Source organism: Struthio camelus, chromosome W (assembly GCF_040807025.1).
Source record: "Struthio camelus isolate bStrCam1 chromosome W, bStrCam1.hap1, whole genome shotgun sequence".
NCBI lineage: Eukaryota > Metazoa > Chordata > Aves > Struthioniformes > Struthionidae > Struthio > Struthio camelus.
This window is the reverse complement of record NC_090981.1, coordinates 69,582,915-69,604,494: the sequence shown is the minus strand read 5'-3', so window position 1 is coordinate 69,604,494 and position 21,580 is coordinate 69,582,915. Positions and strand designations below refer to the sequence as shown.

The 21,580-nt window shown below is 45.5% G+C and overlaps 1 protein-coding gene across 8 annotated transcripts in view; it reads right to left on the bottom strand.

The window, feature by feature from the left end:
* Positions 1–21,334, bottom strand: part of LOC104138472 (NEDD4 like E3 ubiquitin protein ligase) — a 215,281-nt gene extending 193,947 nt beyond the window's left edge. For 2 of the 8 annotated variants that reach the window (XM_068924505.1, XM_068924508.1), the window contains exon 1: positions 21,107–21,297. In XM_068924505.1, coding sequence (XP_068780606.1) covers positions 21,107–21,154 — 48 coding nt within the window. In that variant the 5' untranslated portion in view covers positions 21,155–21,297. Of the gene's footprint in view, positions 1–14,421; positions 14,812–19,715; positions 19,835–21,106 lie in introns of those variants that run through there. The other 6 variants (XM_068924507.1, XM_068924509.1, XM_068924518.1 and 3 more) reach the window with 6 other exon arrangements.
* Positions 21,335–21,580: the final 246 nt, after the last annotated feature.

Genomic DNA, 21,580 nt, shown 5'->3' with positions numbered 1-21,580 from the left:
AAGGCACACCCCAACTAATACAATCATTAAAATAATCAATTTTCGCAATTTTATCACTAGCATACCAAGGGGACTAGGTAAAACTATATAATCTCTGCTTGGAGGCAGACTACTTGATGAACAGTTGACAACTGACTTACTGTTGGTTTCTGAAGTTGTTTTAAATGAAGTATTTAAACGCCGTGTTAGCATGTATTTGTCTGCGTGATCTCCAGTTCGGATCAGCAGCGTTTAGAGCCATGTTTTGCTTTCGGTGCGTAGACTGGTGAACCACGCACTTAGTCCTTAGGCAGCCAGAAAGCACTGGTAGCTATACGTATCACAGAAATGCTGTTAATAGGCAAGATAAGTTTGTTTCCTGTAATAAAATAGGCTCATCTTTCTCATGTAGTAAAGCAGAAGACCCGAATTAAAAAAAAAAAAAATCTAAACAAGAAATACTGTCATATTGAGATTTTTAGTTTTGGGTAAGTAAATCTGCACACATACTGAGGGTAGAAGGGGTTTGGGGATTTTTTGTGTGTGTTTTGTTTTTAGCTATATTAATTGGTCATAGGGAACTCCTTAGGAATTTATGAGATCCTATAAATAAATGGATTGTTGCTGGACAAAGCTCAGAGGTTAGCTCAGTCACTTGTTCCTAAAATGGTACTTGACACTGACTAGACTAAGGAACACTTATTAAAATATTCAGCTCTCATTATCCAAAACAAAGGATGGACTTTGTGTTCTGCCAGGCATTCTGGAGGCAAAATGTAGCTCAACTGCACTGAACAAAAGCCACATTCAGAATCAATGCATTGCAGAAGATTTGTAATAAGGTCAATCATTCATCATATCAGAGCAGGACCTTGTCCCAGGAAAACACAGATGTGGGTTTTGGAAGAAACAGGAGAAAGAAGGGAGCGCAGACCAGGGCACTTCAAAATGTCCTAGCCAGCTTGCGAAGCAACTCAGCAGCTTCTACCTCATTCTTCTGTGGCGTTTACAGTGCGATGCCGTTCTTACCAACATACATTCGATGTTTGAAACTTTTGTGTGGAAAGCAAGCATGCCCCGAGTGCCTGTACAAAACTGCATGCAGTCTGGGAAACAAACAGAGGAGCCATGCACATGGACAGAGAACTGAACACCACTGGAACAATCGAGTCACAGTGGGACAGCTCCTCTGACCGCAGGGGGACGGGTGGATGGATACAAGCCCTTCAGGACTGAAAGGCAGGGCAGGCAAGGAGGGAGGTCACCCTCTGCACAAAGGAGCAAGTTTGTAGACAACACCAAACTGGGGCTGTGGCTGATATGCACGAGGGGAAGTCCCCAATTCAGAAGGACCTAGCCAACATGGAGAAACGGGCCAACTGGAACCTCATGAAATTCAGTAAAGACAAATGCAAAGTCCTGCACCTGGGATGGACTAAACCCTTGCAAGAGCACAGGCTGGGGAGCAGTTCTACTGACAACCACCTGGGGCAGGGGAGTCCTGGCAGACAGTAGGCTAGACACCAGTCAGCCAGGAGCACGCTCTGACAGCGGTGGTGGCTAACTGTGTACCGAGCTGTACCGACAGAAGCATAGCTGGTAGGTTTAAATGAAGTAGATCCCCCTTCCGAAATAACAAGATGATCTTCACAAAGTCCATCTCTGTTTCAGTCTTTGGTTTGCTCTTAGACGATTGCTGTGGTCGCACAAAATGAAAGGGGGGTCGGGGGGGGGGCAAAACAGGAAATGCTGCAGAGATACCAAATTCCAACTACATACAGAACTGTCGTTTCATTTAACAGATGATCACTTTAGCATTTAGTTTCAAAACGACAGTATATAACATTACATGATATGTCTAAGGTTATTTGGCCAACATACAATTTTGAATTCCAGTTGTGTATGTTAAACTTAGTAAACTCTGCCTGTAAGACTTGGTAACAGCTTCAAAAAATGAAATTCCTGGTAAGCAACTCATGGCACTTTGTTAAGGAAAACGCTAAACCGGTCAGCAGAAGAAAAGACCAACTGTGCTAACAGGTGAACAAAAGAAATACCTCTTTTTCTTTCTTGCCCCCCCCCCCCCCCGATGATGTTTGTTCAAAGCCAACTAAAAGCAGTTCTCAGCTTGCTCAAAGGAACCCCAAAGCCCAGGAAATGCACGTACCCCCACTCCCCACCACACCACCAAAACACACTACTGTTACTCAGTCTGGAGTCCAGGTCTATCTAATCCCTGCTAACTCTAGGCCTGCTTTCTAATACAGACTGAGGAGACAACAGCAGCAGTGCCAAGCCCGTGCAGGGAGAAAAGTAGATGGAGGCACAAATCACAGCCAATTTCATCAAGAGAGGCTTAGCTACCAGTGAAAGTCTGAAAACCACTGGCCTAGAGACACACTACCACATGACAGCGTCTAAGCAGGTATCGTGCAGATATATTCATTCTCTGTGCCTAGGTACTTTCATAGCCAAAAACCACAATTTCTTGATACCTAGTCAAACTGCTACAGTCAGAGTGAAGTTAAAGCAGCCGACAGAACTAACAAGCTAGGAGAAAACAGTACTAGACTGTAAATATTCACCCTGTTGTGTAACAAGTAACTGACACTGCACAAGAAGATGACTGAAGCAGGAAATAAAAGTCACAGAGCACCAGGTAGGTTGCCAAAGATGCAAGGCAGCAAAACAGTGAAAAGCAGTGAGAAACGTTAACCAATATGTCTTCAACTAGAAAGTCTTTACTTCTCTTAAACATGCAGTTGTCACTTGTTCTTTTAATTTACAGAAATTTTTTACTTCCTTCAATGCAAAGGGTCAGATTTTATTTCTTACAGTCAGTTAAGAATTTTGGCAGAGGAGGTAAGAGATGACATGTTTGCAGGACACTTGCTGCAAGCCACACTGCTTTCAGAGTTATCTGAACACTACAGCTAGAGCTCTGTTTAAACACAGCTTAGGAACTAACACAAGCAGCAGCAATTACTGTATGGAATTCCAAATTCTAGACCTAGCGAGTTACGCTAAGAACAATTCATTATTTGGTCCACAGAAATTCATACTACATCACTGCCCATGTATACAAGTGCAATAGTACCAAGCAATTAAAATCCTTAATACCCATGATCTAAGTAGTAGTCTAAGCAAAGCAGTTTCAATGAGATAGCGCACACTTGTCCTACAGAGACATTAGACTCGCAGAATAATTTAGAAGGGATGCCCTGGAGATCTTCTGGTCCAACTCTCTTGCTCTAGGACACAGTGCTTCAGATGTGGCCCTGGAAGGGCTACCTAGATGGGAGTCATCGCTTCCCCTGACCCACTGGCTATGCTCTTGCTGATGCAGTCCAGCATGCAGTTAGTCTCTGTCACCACAAGGGCACCCATCAGCAGATGACCACCAAACTGCAGCTGCAAGCCCACTGTTCATCTGAGATGTCAAAAAAAAAAAAAAAAAAAAAACCACACACAAAAAAACCAAAAAACCCATACAAGCCACAGCAACACACACAAAGAAAAACTGAGAGAGTTTAAGAAAGGGGAAAATACATTTCCAAAAGCCAAAATTGTTTACTCAAAAACAAAACGAAAAACCCCAAACACCCTATCAACACAGTATCTCACAGGGCTTGGTGAGAAAGGGAGCAGGAAGAACTTGTTTATGAACAAGAATGGAGGCCTGCAGGACCCTAAAGAGCAACCATGCCTTTAGCCAAACACTGTCAGTAAGAGGCAGAAGCTTTATACTAGAATTAATGCTTTCAATGTAAAATTATCCTTGTCAAAACACCAGAGCGTTGCCCTCAAAGTACATTTCTATGGAAAATTCTCAGGTAGCCTCGCCTTCAAACCTGTGATTTGGGGAATAAGCAAATTTCAGGCTTACTTTCACCTATTAGTAAGTCAAGGGACATCATTATGTGTAAAGCATGGCTGTCAGTCACTTCCACCGTTCCTTGTTGCATCACAGCAATCTGCATTTCTCGTAGGAGTCAGAACCGCATAAAGTTTCTGCGGTCCCAGAAGAAACGAGGAACACTGCACGCTGAACTAATCCTCATTAATGTGGAAGGGAAGAATGCCTTAGTCTGCTTTAATACGTAGCAGTCGGAAAACAAGATCCTGATATCCTGCAAGTAGAAAAACTGAAGGGGAAAGAAAAAAAGAGAAAAAACCACCCTACACTGTTGCTAGGCAAACACATGACTTATGAATGCCAAAGCAAGAAAAATTCAGGAGATATCAAGCTTACAGGGAAGATAGCAAAAAAAAAAATAAGACATATGTTCTTAATAATTGCTTCCTTTTGAAATGGTCTGTTCTTACTATTAAAACACAACCACTGCTATTGTCTTAGAAAGGCGCTCTGTTTTGGAAACACCTCGGATGAAAGGTTCCCAGAACAAAGAACTGACAGCAGAGCCACAACTTTGGTCAAAACTGCGGGGAAGCAGCCCAGAGCTGGTTGCGAGAGTGAAATTCCACATGAATTCCACCTCTGGACAGAGAAGACTTGAGAGGAACAGAAAAACACTAGCCAGAAGAAACGCCAACTAAGAACAGACACAGCAAGCACTGTAAACACAGCCCAAGTTAAAAAAAACCCTCTGCAACTCACTCACATCAGGACAAAAATCAAGTTTTTTTGTGAGCTCTGCCCTCAGATACAATTTTTGACCTACCTACACGGACAGCAGGGAATCAGTGAGTAAAGGACCAGGGATGGAGCCCTGAGCCCTCTGGAGACAACCATCCCATTCCTTTCACTCACTTTTGCCTAAGAATGGTATAAATTAAAACTTTATTAGTAAAAACAAAGGCAAGCAAAACAAAAGCAAAATGTAAGTAGGTTAGGCAACTCATACCCAGATTAATCCGCACAGAGACTGGCCCAAAATTCCCATCTAATTCAGTAAATCATATAGTTCTTTCATCCTTCCCAGCAACGTAAGGATATCAAAACAAGTTTGGAAAAAAAAAAAAAACCCTAAAGACTCAAAAGCCATCCTTACAATAGGAGAGCGGTACACGAAGGTACAAAACAAGGCAGAAGCCAGGGTTGTGCTCCCTCCTTCCCTCTCCCCACCCCACATCTAAGCCCACGTGTCCTTGTGGGCCGTGTGTCCAGTTCTCACCTGATCCCTCAACAAGCCTGGGGAATTAAATCAGCAGAAAGCATCTTAAAAAACACACAACATTAGGATTCATTTTCAGCTAGTTTGATCTCCTGATCCGACCTACCTCGGGTCAGATAACGACCAGCGCAACACCCGGACAGGAGCACGTGGCAGGAACGGACGGGCGCCTGACAAACCTGATGCTGATCAGTTTAAGCTGCTGGGGAATCGCACTCTAAGTTCAGTAACATCCCAACTCTTTGATAAAGATCAGGCTACCAAGAGCTGACCACACTAAAAACAGCAAGTGCTAAAATGCAGGCTTCCACAGAAAGGCAAACAACGACACACAGCGCTTCTGCACTATATTCTTGCGTTATCAGACGCTATTAGCGCATGTACTGTAGCTTACAGGGTCACACTGGTTTGAGGACCCTAATGTCACTTCTCCAAATGCTTCAATTTCGGTGTTTGAAATATATGTCCTAAATTACTAAAAAAAGATGATGACAATGTTTAACGATGCCCATTACCACTGACAGACTCCTGAGGAGAAAGGGGGGAAACGATTTCAACACTCACATTCAAATTCCTCTACCATGTTAAGTTTACTAAACGGGTAAACGACTTCGCTTCTTAGGCAAGTTCCAAGAACCTGAAGCAAAAAGAGAGACCTTCACTTGTAGGGCATGGAAAAGTGAGAGCAAGCAGCACATGCTAGCTGAGTCAGCTAACTGGCAACGGTGAGGTGGAGAAAACGTTCATGGGTTAAGCACACTGCACTAGGTCTTCAATAACTTCTCAGGAGCATGAACTAAAGCAAAAGGAGTGCAGTTACAAGCGATTCAAAACTGAACTGACCAGATAAAATAAAATTAGACTACATAACACTATAGATTAAAGGTAAATTTTATAGTGCTACCGAGATGAGAGAATAATACAAATTTTTGCTAAATCAATTCACATAACAGTGGTAAATCAATTGAAACACCAATTGAAGTCATGACTGAAAATTTTCTTTAGTAATGCACCAATCCCAACGCAAATTCTTAACTACATTACAAATCCTGAGGAACAAACGCACAAAAAGATGAGTGGCGGTTCAAATACCCTAAACTCACTGAAGGTAGCATGGCATGATGTTGACTGAGCATATTTCTTTGACAAGTTGGAAAAAAAAAAGTTGCTGCAAAGCATACCCAGTAACTCCCATTCATCGAGGCGTCAGTAAAGCTACAATGATACTGCACAGAAAAGACTACTTTCAGGTAAGCAGCAGGTTATAATCACAACCAGGGGAAGCTTGTTAGGGAAGAGAACCCCCTGTGGGATTCTCACCCGGCTGAGGCACCAACTGGTGTTTAACGAGGATGCTTTCCAAGAAGGGATAGAGGTGATGCTTCATTCCAAGTCTCTTACCATCCCACTACTATCAGGAGAGGATTAGTACCAGAATTGCAGCCAAGAACTAGCACAAGGCCTGGCCAAGGAGGAGGTGACAATACCTTAGAAGAAAGTCCTCCTGCCTGATAAAACTATAAGGCATAGCGATAGGGTATTACTAACAGAATGGGTCCTACCTCCTGGGCTCTCCATTTAATGCCTTATCTAACAGATCTTTGCTCAAAAAGCAAGTTCTGGTGAATTACCATTACGAATACTGCCAAGACCCAGGTGTGTCAAGATACTGATGAGACCAGGCTGTCTCACAAGGGAAAATAGAGCTGTTAAGTTTTATTTACTCGCAAGGAAAGAAAACAAGTGCCTCCTAAGGCCAAAGCTGCAGGATTAGGTACGATTCACCCAAAATTCTAGCAGAATTTTCATAGGATTTTTCTGCATTGTTTTTCTTATTTTCCTACCTGACTTCAGGACATTAACTTTTTTTCTAAAGACATTAGAAACGAGGAATAAAATATTAGAGTGACAAGTCTTGGTGAGATGGAACTGAAGCGAAACTAACAGACAGCTAGCTGCTATCAAAAGGAAGGTCTTCCCCTCTCCCGCCCAACCACACATCTCCACAGCTTATCTGAGTCAATCGTAGGACTCGTGACCGCACAGTAAGCAAATTCAACTCTAACTAGAGCAACAGAAAGCTAAGCAGCCCCAAACTGCGATTTATTTCTAATCCTTTTTGGCTAAATTGTATTGATTTACCTCCATATCAGAAGAGTACCAGCTGGAACAATAGGGAGGGATCACAAAGGTGGAGACAAAGAAGGGTAAAACCATTCATCCTCCCCACTTCGGCAGCACTGAAATGTTAATTAGCTCTTTTGTATGAGAAAAATCACATCTTAAGAGCAATCATTTTTGTCACAGCTCATGAAACCTCTCCTAACTATAGGGAAAAACATGCTACTCATTCAGTAACTTGATGAGACTCAGGAAGAAGAAACTTCCACAGGTTTATACAACTGTACCTCCACAATGCCTAGACTGTCTACGCCCGTTCAAATGTATTTTTGGCTGTTAAAAACAATAAAGCTTCCTACAGAGTATCACTGCAATGAATTGTGCTGATGTGCATCTTTAAAATATGAACACCAAAAATTAAGTATGTTTTTATTTCAGTATGAAAAATGAAGAGCAATTTAAAAAAAAAAAAAAAACCACACACACTCCAAAAAGTTCTAGATACTTAGCACTTTCAGCATTTTGACATTCACCAAACACCGCTCAAGCCGCCCAGGGCAGGGGAGAAGCATCACTGTCCTATGGATTTGAAGCTGCCTTCCATTTTTATGCACCAGTAATACATTCAGGTATCCTCAGGCATAACTTAAGTAGTTAAGCAGCTCTATTACAGGTAACTTCTCAGGTGTTAAGCTTCTCAGCTTGCCACTCCCTATTCTCCTACATCACCTTTCATACCCAAACGCAGGGAAGTTCACGATTTCCTCAAGCACCCATCAACTGAGCCATTTGTGTGACAGCTTTAGCACTAAGGCTACATTTAAAAAGAAAAAAAAAACCCACAAACCAAAAAGCACAACCAAACCAAACAAAAAACAGCAAAAAAAAAAAAAAACACATACACATAGAAGCACAGAAGCCAGTCCAGTAACGCTGAGGCTTTAAACAATTATAAAATTAGCACAGCTATAAAATCAAGTTGCATATACTCTATTCACATGTTCCATACATTAGCGATGAAGGCCAGGGCTTAGCAGAACTTGTTTAAACTCGACTTTGGAATTTATCTACTCAAAACTTTTTATTCTGAAAATCAATTCAGAAGGTCAGACTATACATTCCAAGCAAGCAAATACCAGCTCAAACAAGATTCTTCTGCAGCTATCACCTAGTTCCCTGAAGTAAGTAGTGTCCACGCCACACTACTTTCAAGTCCCTTTGGTTCAACAGTTACAATCACTGGATAAACTCATATTTTATAATACACATAACATTGCTGTCTTACAAAAAAACCCAGAGGTTAAGCAGCCAAGAATGTTGCTGCTTACTATTTCCAAAGCACCAGTTTTGCTGCTTTGTTAATAAGGCTAATTTAGCAGATGCACAAGAGAAACGGTTTTGTCCACATATCACATGTCCCCTCCTACCACTCCCATCACCACAAACATCACAAGAGACTAACTCAGGAAACCCGTACTTTCCCCCCTTCTGCCTAGGTCCATTTCACGCCTGCAGAAGGCTGCAGCCGAGCTGCCCTCAGGCAGAGCTGTCACAGGTCTCGCCAGTAAGGATCCTGGCCAACGCCTCGGACTGGCGAGACCAGGAGAGCCAGATAACTCACTGCCACCCACCAGTGCCTCCTGCCCTGCCCGCTTCTTCACGCTCAGCCTGCCCCAGCCACAAGCCACTGCTGCTTTCCTCAACTCACGTCTCTCTGACCACCAGCACAGCCACGGACAGCTGTCGGCTCACCGGCAGCCATGCCAGCTCAGGGAAGGGCCGGAGACGCGCCGCAGAAAGCAAGACCTCCCTCTCAGTGCTGGAGAGCCATGTCGTTCACATCAGCTGCTCCAGAAGCCATAGCCTAACACTAGCAGCATTGACTCCATCTGCTAAACACAAGTGGAGCAAATCACTACACTAAATCCTTAGCCAACGGTCACGCTCAGCTCACTTGTGCTGCAAAATTAAAATCAGATGGCTGAAGTGAAGCCTGCACCACCCACAGCAGTACCTGACCCCCCTCCCAGCAGCAGGAAACCACTGCTGAGGAGGGAGCTCTGCAGCCTACAGCTGAACTGATCAGTCTGGGTTTCAGCTTATTTTAACAAACTGGGCTAAAAACCTGTATCCACTTGGGAGCTATTCAACTGTCCCTGAGGTAAGCACAGCAAACAATTTCAATGTCTGATTTTAACCTGTTGCTGTGTAAAACTCAAAGCCCCCAAAAGGGAACACAATTTTGGGAAGAGACGAGCTTACCTTCCCCAGAGCAGCTACATCCCAGACAAGGGAAAGCTCTGGCTGGTGCTCAGAGGAGCACAGCGGCTCTCGCGCTGCGTGGCTCAGTGCAGCAGACAACGCCGCTGCTGTACGATACCAGAGGCTCCGCATCTGCTCTCACGCTCATCTCACTACCCAGGACACCGGCTGACTGCACTCTCCTTTCTCCTCAGGATAGTTTGTTGATTAGGGAGAGAAAGAGGCAGAGCAGAACCTCTTCCTTCTAGGAGCAGCCATAATGACTCAAGCCAACTTCATTTTCAGACACCTGGATTGTCTCCATCACTGATGGCCTCAGTCTGACCTCTTGCTTCCCATTACAAAGCTGATGCTTCCCTTCCACACTGAAACACGTGGAGACTATCTTACCCCAGCAGCTTGACAGCAGATTTCCAGTGATCCCCGTGTTCAGCTGCCAAATGGATGCAGCTCGGCCTCCCGGATGACTGAGGGACAGCAGTTTGGGAACTTGTCAGCTCACCTCACTCCAGACAGCAGGCTCACTTTACCCAGCACGGCCCACAGCAACGCGGCTCAGGGCTGGGAGCTGATCCTGAATAGCTGGTAACTCTTGGGGCTTTCGAGCCAGAAGTTGGCTATTACAGAACTAGAAGATCTGCTGCCAGAAGTTGGCTATTACAGAACTAGAAGATCTGTTGGCCCTTTCTACTGCAAACTCTACAAATCTACATTGCACAAGGAAGCGTGCATGCAAATATGAAAAACTAGAAGGACAAAACAGATATCCTTAATCCGTGAGAGGAGATACACTAGCCAAATGCACACCTGGACCAGAAAACAGCTTCCTACACTGACCAAAACTAAACTTTGAGGAGAATAAGATACAGGCAAACATCTGGTAACATTACAATGCTATTGCCTCCTAGCTTCCAGGGACTGCAGGCTCAAGGACCCTTTAGAGCCAGAATCTGGATCTCTGCAGCCAAAGCTAAGAAACTGAGGCAATCAGTTTATAAGGGAAAGTCAGCCTTACTCATCTTTCAGATCCTTTTCAATACAACAGAGTTAGGATCTGATGACTGCAAAACTTTGGTCTTCCGATATGCTGGCTGGAATACCTTAGTTATCACTAGCTGGCCATGGGGAAAAATCTTAAAAACAAAACAAAACAAAAACAAAAAAAACCTTCAAAGAAGTTTTTTGGAAAAAGTAAATGGCCAGTTTTTAAGTTTGTTCAAATAAACAGAGGATTGAGTGAAATTTCTCTACTTTCATTTAGCAGAAGGAACGAGGCAAAATTTCATATAGACACACTAAAAGCAAGGAGGAGGAAAAAAGCATTGCTGACCTTCAGGAAAAAGAAATATTGAGAATGTGAAGCAATGTCTCTATTGTAATTTCTCAGTGATTAAAAGTTCATATTTTTGTTGACTTTTATTTCAAAAGTTGATGAAAGATTAAGTTACTTTCCTCCATGGTGTTAACAAGAGCTGAAGTTCTATTTCTTATCAGAGAAACTGGATAAATAGGGGGAAGAGGAGAACTGCAAGCAGAGCACAAAGGAAGGAAAAAACAACAAAAAAAACCCACACACGCACACAAACACACACCTTTGGCTCTCCTCCTCTCAAGGTATCCCAAAAAACTTCTTCCTTACTGTTAGTTTATCTTCCAAACCATTTAACTCTTGAAAGACAGAAACGCTTCTTCATCCTCCAAAAACCTTAAACACAACCACAATCCTCCCCATAGCAGTAGGGGAACAGAAGAGAAAAGCATAATTGGAACTGTGATGATTATATGCACACAAAGACACCAAGTCTTATGAAACCGTGTTCTCATGATCTCGTGTCCGGTCTCCCTGGAAAGAGGTGAGAAGCTGGGTTTCTCAGCTACGCCAGTTACCAGATAGACAGTTGATGAGGAGGTCATCCAAGGCTTCCTTCTACTGAACCTGATTTCTATTCATTATCCACGCCTTTCCAAAATCCTGTCATGTAATGCAGTATAAATAATCTACATAAAGACATTTAAAAAGAGTTTGAACTGTTTTCCATTTAAAACAAACACATAAAAGCACAGATTATATTAACATACTTCCAGCCTCAAGCCAGGATTATTCAAATTGGAAACTGCCAACAACAACAACAACAAAAAGACAGCATGATTCTGCACCATTCTGCTATTCTGTAGCAGATAAACTAAATAAAAAGAAGAAAACCTATCTTGAGCTGGCAGGACACCCATAGGACAAGACTAATCCATGCAGTTAGGCAAAAAATGAGATATTGTAATTTAACTGCAAAGCACAGCACGTTAATGGAGATCTGCCACGTATCCCGCTAGTGTTCTCAGAACGCAGAGACTTCTTTTGACTATGCAAAGATCCTAATTCCTAAAAATCAGGATTCTCATAAATATATACATCCTGCCAGTGCACAGGAAATAAGGTTAAAAGAATGGAGGGAAGAAAAAAATGCACAATTATGCCCACCAAGTCTGCTGCTCAGTCAAGACATTCCCTGGAAGATGAGGAAAGATTTTACAATAGATTTCAAGAAGAATCAAGTTCTGTGGGTTGTTTTTAAACTATTTTAACAGCAGTTAGATTCTGAGCTTGCCTAATTTAACCATATCTTTTTCTTAAAATAAGTTACCAGTAAATTGCTGCTTTTTTGCACAATATCTCTTTCATGATTTTTTTTTCTTTCTTCCTTTTGGGAGGGGAAGAAAGACAGAAAGAGAGGGCCAAGAGAGTTCAAGCACTTCAACATCAGACCTCAGCAGTTATTTTTTTTTTTTTTTTTTTAAGAACCCCATGATGGGAAAAGTTGGCATGACAGTGGGCTAAGTACTTTTGAAAGCTATAGTTCTAATTCTAGCTGAAGTTAAAACCCCTCGCAGACTTCAATAACGAAATAGCAACAGCTCACATGCCAAGTTGAGTTGAGCACACCAGCAGTAGAACTACATTCCTTTCTCCTGGTGTGCAAGTCAGAGAAGTCACTCAGCCTGCCATTCACATTCTTACCAAGCTTAACTGCAAATAACCAAGTATTTACAAGATTACACTTGATTTCTTTTAGAAACGGACAGAGCTGCCTAGTAGCATTTCTTTCATTGCTATAGCAAAACCTCCTTATTCCATGTAATTAAACATTTAGGAGAAAGTAAAAGAAAGAAACGTATGAAAATTAGTGGGATTTTCTCCATTCCCTGACACTGAAATTTACACAAGCTCAACAACAACAAGCTACTGCACAACTCAAGCTACTGCTGCACGTTGATGTTGCATCTATGACTTTTTAATGGACCTACACTTTTGAGAGTAATCCAACCCTCACCGCTAGTGTAAGTGCTGGAGATTTCCAGCTCTCTTAGAAAAGCCCTAGTTTATATGCCACGCATTTTAATTAAGCAAGAGGTGTTAGCCCTATATAATCCCGTAGGACTAAAAGCGATTGTCAATTTAGCCTGACACAGCTGAAATCAGGTTTAACCCTGTGACTTAGCTGCTAAACAGGCCACATCTACATCAGATCTTGCAATACTAGAACACAGTGTTTTACATAGCTGCCACGGCAGTTGCCGTGTTTCTGCCTCGTGCCGCATTCCCCACGAGCGTGGCAAGAACAGAAGGCAACAGCACCCAGTCCCACCAGCTCTGCCACGGCCACTTGGATCACAGCGCATCCGTGGAGACATTCCCTGCTGCATAATGGGCTGTGTTTGGTTTAGAAAGGATAAATATTACACCCTGTTGAACCCTCTTTATCCGAATGATGCAGCTCCAACCCTCAAGCTGCACTGCTGCACGCCTTCCTTCCTTGACATCCTAATTTTCTTCCTTTCTGAAAGCTAAGCTCATTTGGCATTCCAATCCTGGAAAGAAAGAAAGAAAGAAAAGAAAAAAAAATTCCTAAAACATTCAACTCCCAAAAAGCTGTGCCCACGAGATCAAGACAACTGCTTTGTCAGCAGAAAGGTTTTCAGTTGTATAGCAAGAGTCTCGACAGATTTGGGGATCACAGTCTGCATTAACTTCCCAGGTAATGGTATCTGGGCAGAAACTGATGAAAGCTGAGTGTGCTTTTACCATTACACAGTGCCCTCCAATGGCCAGCTCATAATACGAATCTTGAAAACACTGAACCAAAAGAGATGTTTATCTTCCTTTCCCCAAGAACAGCGCTTAGGTGACAATGAAGGCAAAGATCAAACTACCTACAGCACAGTCCCCCACCTGCACTCACGAAGCCGTAAAATCATCTACTCACTTCACATGGGGGCAGGGGAAGAGGAGATGTATCTGTCTCTGAAGACAGATATGTATATAGACAGAGAGATATATATGCACACACACACACACACATATATATATATAAAATTATTGCAGTGCCTAAGACCCGTATCTCAATGCAAACTACCTTAAGCACATTAACACTAATTTTACATTAAAGCTAGAATTTACTTAGTGTCAGTAACAATGGCAAGAATAGGTTAAAAACTGATTAAAAGCAAATTTAAAATGCAAGCTTTTGTAAAAAATCTAAAATGGACTGACTTACTGCATCAACCACAACCTATTAATTTTGTTATTAGGTCACAACAAGCGCATATGAAAGCCCTTACATTTATGAAATGCTTCCTTATCTGAACTTTTTAACCATCACTTAAAATTTTATGTTCTGTCTCTGGGAAGCCAATGCATTTAGAAACTATAAAGCCAATTCAGATTTTTTTTTTTCTCCCCCATTTAAAAAGTCAATACAAATTGTTACTACTCTGAACCGTTTATTGCGAGGACACCGTGTCACCGCTGTAACACAAAGAGGTCCCGCACACACTGATGACAAAATTATTCTTTCATATAACCAGACTGTTCAGAGCAGAAACAAAAGCCCGCTATGCTTAAAGAACCTGCGTTCGCGGCGCCGCTCACCACAGGTATATCTCAGGAACTCCAGCTTTCGTCCCACTGGTTTCTACCCAAAAGCCTCCTGTGAAGGATGCCTTAAGCCCGAGCTCCGGGAGCTGGAAGAGGCGCCGGGAGGGAGGCCGAACGCTCAGCACTGCGCCGCCCTTTTTCCGCGGCGCAGCTCAGATCCGGCGACGACGGCGAACCACTACGAGGTGAAAGCTGCTTCTCTCGCACGCCAGCCGCAGCCATGCCCTGGCGCCGTTTTCCCGACGCGGTCGTTCAGGCGGTGCTCCTCCCGCGTCAGAGCAGCCGGTCCTCGCCTCCCTCCCCGCCGCCCGCCCAGGGCTCCAGAGGCGTTGGAGGAGCGGAGCTGGGAACCTGCTCAAACAAGCCATACCGCTCAAAAAGAGCGTCCCAGGCTCCGTTTCAGGGACCCAGCAATCACGGCCTGGCCCCGGAGACAGCTGGGGCGATACAAGCGCGACGCAGAAGCTGGACGAGCTCTTGCAAGAGTATCTTCAGACAGTTTCAGCATCACAGGCAAAACATCAGGAAACGTTATCTTAAATCTAACTACCTCATCTAGAAGAACACAGACTTTCCACACATACAATTCACCGTGTTTATTTCACAAATTTATGGTTTGTTTAAAATGCAAAATAGAGAAATCCAACACTGAAATAAATCCACCGTGTCACCACTTTGTCACCGAGTCAAGCAGGGAAAAGATTTGCAGCTTCCCTCAGTCATAAATAAAGTTCGCTGGTAAGCAGTGCAATAGCATATTCCTTCCGGAGCCTCCTAAGCCCCGTCTCACAGACGCAGCGAAACGCACAGATGAACTGCATTAACATGACGTTCGAAGTATGGGAAAAGGCACCCTCAGGAGACATCATTCCAGAGTAACAAAGCCATCGAGAACATATAAACACAGACACAAAAGCCAACTTCCCATATGCCTCATTTTGGAACAGTTTACACAAAAGAGACGGTTTCCCCACCGTATTGCAGCCGTTTTCTTCGCTTACCTCACAGCCTAACTGCCCTTCACCATCGCTTCGTTCTGGCGACTTCTGTTTTTGTTCTTTACCCTGATGTTAGCCCGCCCATACTTTAAAGATATTTGTCCCATCTACAGGCAACATTTCCGTCGTACTTGAGAACTGTTTTCAGTTGCGCGTGCTAAAATCCTGTCTTAATAGAGCAGAGGACCGCAGAGGCTCCCGAGGTCTTGCAGCCCGCCAGGATTCACGCCTCACGCACCGCCGCTTGCTCAGCGCCGCGCACACGAATTCAGATGAGAGAAGAGACGACGCAGCAGTGATGACTGCTGGATCAGTGACTGATCCTGAACTATTTATTACAAGGCTTACGCAGCTATTTCTCAGGCATCAAGTTAGTTTCCATGAACACGAGCTCCTTTATGACAAATTCCAATGTATCACCCAAAAAACAAAAAAATAAAAACGCTCAAGAAGGAGCCTGTCATTTCTGCTTATGCAATCAAAACTCATGGAAGTTCATCAGAAGAACGTTGGAATTGTAAAGAGAGCAGCTCACGTTTAAGCATTTTCTTGGCCCATGTTTAAAGATACATAAGCACACGAGAGAGAGAAACATTTTTTCCACACACGCAAAAGTTGTAATGAACAATTACTTTCTTCAAAGGTCTTTTTCTAAAGATACTTTATTTATTCAACTAAACAAAATACAAGAAGCTACAGAAGTCTGTGCTTCTACTCAAGCTTTCTGGGAAGAGGGAAGGGAAAACTATGAAAAACGTTAATATTGTTTAGGCGCGACTCTCAAGAAACCCAAACTGAAATGAGAGGTCCACTTCATTAAGAGACAAATTATTTCTTTAGTGTGGAAGAAAATGCTTAAGCACCACTTGAACAGAATTGGGGGGAGGTGCGAGGGGAAGGCTGATATGGCCATTTATCAGCTTTCTTATTCTCCACAACCACTAAGCCCCGAAACTATATATGGGCCAAAAACCCTCTTGGAAAGTCACAACGGACGTTTTCTACTTAAGAGAACAAAACAAAAAAAAAAAACCAACAAACAAAAGACTAAAAAATGGATTACGTTCATGAAATTAATCTGTTCACTACTAGAATTAATGGTCCTGATATTTTCCATGGTTCATAAAGTCCCTAAACAGCTGAATGCTAAAAAACTGGGAAAAATTCCTTATATCACTTGGATTGCTGCTTCACGTTTTGCTCCCTTTCTCTCCGCTCCCTAGGCCAGCGGTGAAGGCCTCTCATTGTTATCAACAGGAGCTCTTAACAAACGGCAATTTCACAACCAACTAGGGATGCACAACCTATGTTAAAAGAAAGCGCTCTACGGGAGAACAGAAACAAACATTGTCGGCTACAAAGGCGCAGAATTTTTTAAGATGCTGGTATTGAAAGCTTGCGTCAGAGCATCTAAGCAGCCAGTAGGCTATGTGAATAGTATTTGAAGGACACGCATTTGGTTTAAAGCGAATCTTTGTTAATACGTGAATCTAAATTTTTCATAATTCATATTTACAAAGATGAAGATTTATGAAGACGCCAGTAAAAAACCTAGTCTGTCAGTGGCTAAAATGCAACAGCTGACTGTGATTGAGTAAGTCCCCGAACTACGCAGTGTCTTACTGCCTATCAGTGTCTGAACAAAATATGAACAGATGCCCATAAAGAAGATGCCCACAGAGAGTTATAGCTATTTACAGAGATAAACGTAGGCACAAACCCTGCAAACACTTAAGCATATGCTTAATTTGAGACATGAGGTAGTCCTACTGACATGCACATCTACTGTATAACTAGAAATTAAACCTATGCTTAATTATTTGTAAGAGATACTGCTATTTTTATGGCAAGCCATTAAGCAGGTCTAGCTTAAATTTAAATAACTACTTTTTCCAATCAGCAAATGGTAGAACATGTAGTTAAAATAAATAAATAAATAAGCCCTACCTAAAACACAAAACACCAAGTACGCAACAAAATTGCAAACTGTATTTCCAACTGAGGTAGGAATAGGAAAAAAAAAAAAAAAAAAAAAAGAGAGCATAAATACATCTGCATATATGATTCAGTCTCTCAAGACAAGTAAAGATTTTGTTTCTCAAATCAAGAAGCCAAGTCAAGTCCAAGCCGGTACTAACGGGAAGTTGTCATCCCAGAACCCAATGTGCAATAAAACTGTCTAACCACACTTGCCTTTCTCAGTCGCTCTTTAGATGTGCCTTTATAAAGCTTCCTTACAGCTGCTGTTCCCAGAGAGAGTCTTCTCTCCTCCTTCAGCATCTTCCTTTGCTCAGACACTTACCAAAGACTTGACAACGATTTAGACTTTTGGGGTATTGAAACTACAGCCTATCAGACTACCAAACACTGCTTTACTGCTTATAATTCTACTTTGGAGCAGTTGCCCAGAGAGGTTATGGAGTCTCCATCCTTGGAGATGCTCAGAACCCACCTGGATGTGGTCCTGGGCAGCCTGCTATGGCTGACCCTGCTGGAGCAGGGGGGTTGGACCAGATGACTGATCTCTAAAAGTCCCTTCCAACCTCAACCATTCTGTGATATTCTTCTCCCTGCATTTTCTCACCCTTCCCCCCTTTCTTTCCCCCTATTTCCATCTGAGGTCTCTACCGTCATATTTTTAGATTATCACTGTTCTATTTTGCAAAATGTCCACCAGAGCCACAACCTATAGCAGTACAAAACAAAACAAAAAAAAAAAAAAAACAAAAGTCAATCTGCTATAACATCATTGCTCCTAGCAGACAGAATGACTCTTGCAGTCATCAGTATGTTTGTGATGTGGGACCTCGCAGAAAGACTGAACGTATGCTTCTCTAAGTAGCTGTTTTCCAAACAGCTTGGTTTTATCTTGGAAGGTGAGAGCGAGATGCCTCTTCTCACATGGAATACCATATCCTTAGCACCGTTTAGCAGGCCTGGTCTCTAGTAGCAACTTTGAGGCGTTATCACAGTAATTGTTGCTATCAATGTAAAGAAGATTCCTTCCATCTCAGGCCCAAGGTATGTAAAGTTTGCACAGCCAAAGGCTGCATACCTCTGTTTGGTGGATTTCTCAGTTTATTCGCTTCTACACAAGCACCAGCATACAGCAAGGAGGAAGGCACGGACAAAAGATACCAGCGAGCACACATACAACAAAAGCAGCAGCCACACTGAACGTTGTTTCGGCCACCAACTCTGGACACAGCAAGATTCTTCACGGGTTTTATTTAATAGATTAACACTTGCTAATATATTCAAAAACGTGCGTGCACATAACCTCCACGAAGCGGCTCTAGCATTTCGGGATGCCGTATTGACACAGCGAGCCCAGCTGCCCTAGTTGTTTCTTCAGCTCGTAAAAGCCCTCCAGCACCACTGCAATAGGCAGGATCATCTCAGTCCACACAACAATAGACTCCCGGTTATCTGAGTGATCAGGCGGCACCAGAAGCACTCCGATAAGTGGGAGTCCAGCGAAGGAGGAAACCAGCCAGCGGGAATTGTTCTTGGGGATTCCTGCAGCCATCGCTGCTGCGAGGTAGACTTGTTCCCACATGAAGGTTTACGAAAACAAAACAGGGGAGGAAAAAGACTCTAGTCTAATTTTGCACGCATGATCTTAACCCAAACCTCTGTAACGCATTCGCTTCTCCCCTCCCTACCTTCACACACACACTGAATAATTTATATGAGATTGCTGTCGTAGCTTTATAAGCTAACAAATCCTGCACAAACCACCCTCTCCCTTTATAAAAAACAGCCACCCAAGCAGAAGAACCTCCTTTCCAATTAGAAGTAGTCACCTAGATTTGATGCAGTTCAAGTACAATAGGTAATAAAATAGCCTGACAGCTTTCATAAGCAGAAGATTTTTTTCATGCCGTAGTTTTTTCCACGGCACAAGAAGACTGGCAGACACCCCATCGTGTTTAGTCCCATAAATCTGGCCATAATGTTATTACATTATTATTATTAAGTTTTCTAAAAATATAACCTTGGCAAGCAACCTGCCTGACACTAAGAACAATAAAACCAATATACTGAGATCACAAAACAGTAACGGCTTATCCCTTTTCCGACGGTTCGTTATGCTGCCTACTAAGAAAAAGGAGTACCTCCCCAAGACCATGAAAGAAAAAGGGTATTAACTGCAGTATTTCACATTCTCCTGAGATAAAGCGGACTGCTTTGCTTGCGTGTATTTAACTCGCTAGTACTGCCCCCGGCGCCGCACAAGACATCAGCTGATAACGGGGGAACACAGCGACTAGCTATCGCGAGTCCTACCTGGTTTATCAAGCTCCATCTGCACTAAGCACCAGGCTGCATCTGACACCAGTTCCTGGACAGGAGGAAGCAAAGAGCAGGCCGGCCCCTCGCCCGGGTCTCCCCGGAGCAGGGCCGCCGGCCCCCGGCCCCTTCCGGGGCTACGGTCAGGGCTGGGCCACCCGCGCTCCTCGGGCGACCTGGGCCACCCGCGCTCCTCGGGCGACGTTTGGGAGCAGCAGCTCTTTCCACCTCCAGCCCTGGCTCTTTCTTTGTTCCCTACGCCGGCAGCTCGCCGCTTCCTGAGGCCGCTCCGAGGCCTTCAGAGGCGAAAGCCGAGTTTAGGCAGGATAAAAAGGGACAAAGCCAAGCCTTCGGGCCCGCCGCGCAGGGGGGGACCGCGAGGCCTCACAGCGGCTAAGCGGTGCTGGCCAGGCGGGCGCAGCCCTCGGCCCGACGGCGGCCCGCCGCAAGCCTCTGGCGAGGGCCGGAGCCTCCTCGGCCGACCGAGCAGGAGAGGGCACCGCGGGCGGGCGAGGGGCCGCGCTGCAGCGGTTTCTGGACGATGCGCAGACCCAGGCGCTGCCCGGGGGCGAAGGGCAGCGTGCCGGCCGCCGCTCCCCCCGCGCAGCTCAGCCGCGCTGGCGCACCGCCCTGCGCGCACCCGCTGCGCGCCGGGCTGCCACGCGCCGCCCGCCCGCACGGCGCACGCGGGCGGGCACACACCTGTGCACACCCGCACAGACACCCGCGTGCACGCAGGCAGGCACGCACACCCGCGCCTGCACCCGTGCACACCCGCATGCACCCGTCTGTGTGCGGACGGGCACGCATGACACGTGCATACAAACATGCACACAGGCAGGCACGCATGCACGCACACGCATGCACACAGGCAGGCACACATGCATGCACACAGGCACCAGCATGCACACATACCTGCATGCGTGCACACATGCATGCACACAGGCACCAGCATGCACACAGGCACATGCACAGAGGCAGGCACGCAAGCACACATACCTGCATGCGTGCACACAGGCAGGCACACATGCACATGCACACATGCAGGCACGCATACCTGCACACACGCGCAGAAGCAGACATGCATGCACACACGTATATGCACAGAGGCAGGCACGCATGCACACACACGCATGCACACAGGCATAGACACACGTGCACACACACACACACACCCGCATGCAGACAGGCAGACATGCACGCACACACGCATGCACAGAGGCACAGACACACACGCATGCACACAGACACGCACGGCCATGCACACGGGCAGACACACGCACACGTATGCGCACAGGCAGGCGGGCACACCCCCTCGCGCACCCCCCCCCACTCGCACAGACGGGGGCGCAGGCCGGCCCCTTCCCCGCCCGCGGCGAGGGGCTCACCTCGTCCTCCGCGAGGCCGTAGACGGGCTCCACCGCCGCGGCCGCCATGGGGCCCCGCCGCCCAGGTGAGCTCGCCCCTCTCGCCCTTCGCCCCCGCCTCCCGCGGCGGAAGGCGGCGGGAAGAGCCGAGCCGGGTCGGGGGGAGAGGAGGGGAACCGCCGCCGCTCCGCTCCGCTCCGCTCGCCCGGCCGCGGAAGCGCGCTCGTCCCGGCACCGCGGAGCCCCGCGGCCGCCCAGCGGGGCGGGCCGCGGCCGCGCACACCCAATCGCCGCCGCGGTTGTTGGGGGCGGAAAGAGCGCGGCGGGCGGGGCTGGCGGCGGCGGCGGCGGCCCGCCCTGCGCCTTGCGGTGCCGGCGGGAGGGGCGGCGGGGGCGGCGGCGGGCGGTGCCGCCCCCGCGCTGCAGCCCCCCCCCCCCCCCGCGGCGGGGCCCGGCCGCGGCCTCCCCTCGCCCGGGGCTGCCGAGGCTGCCGGC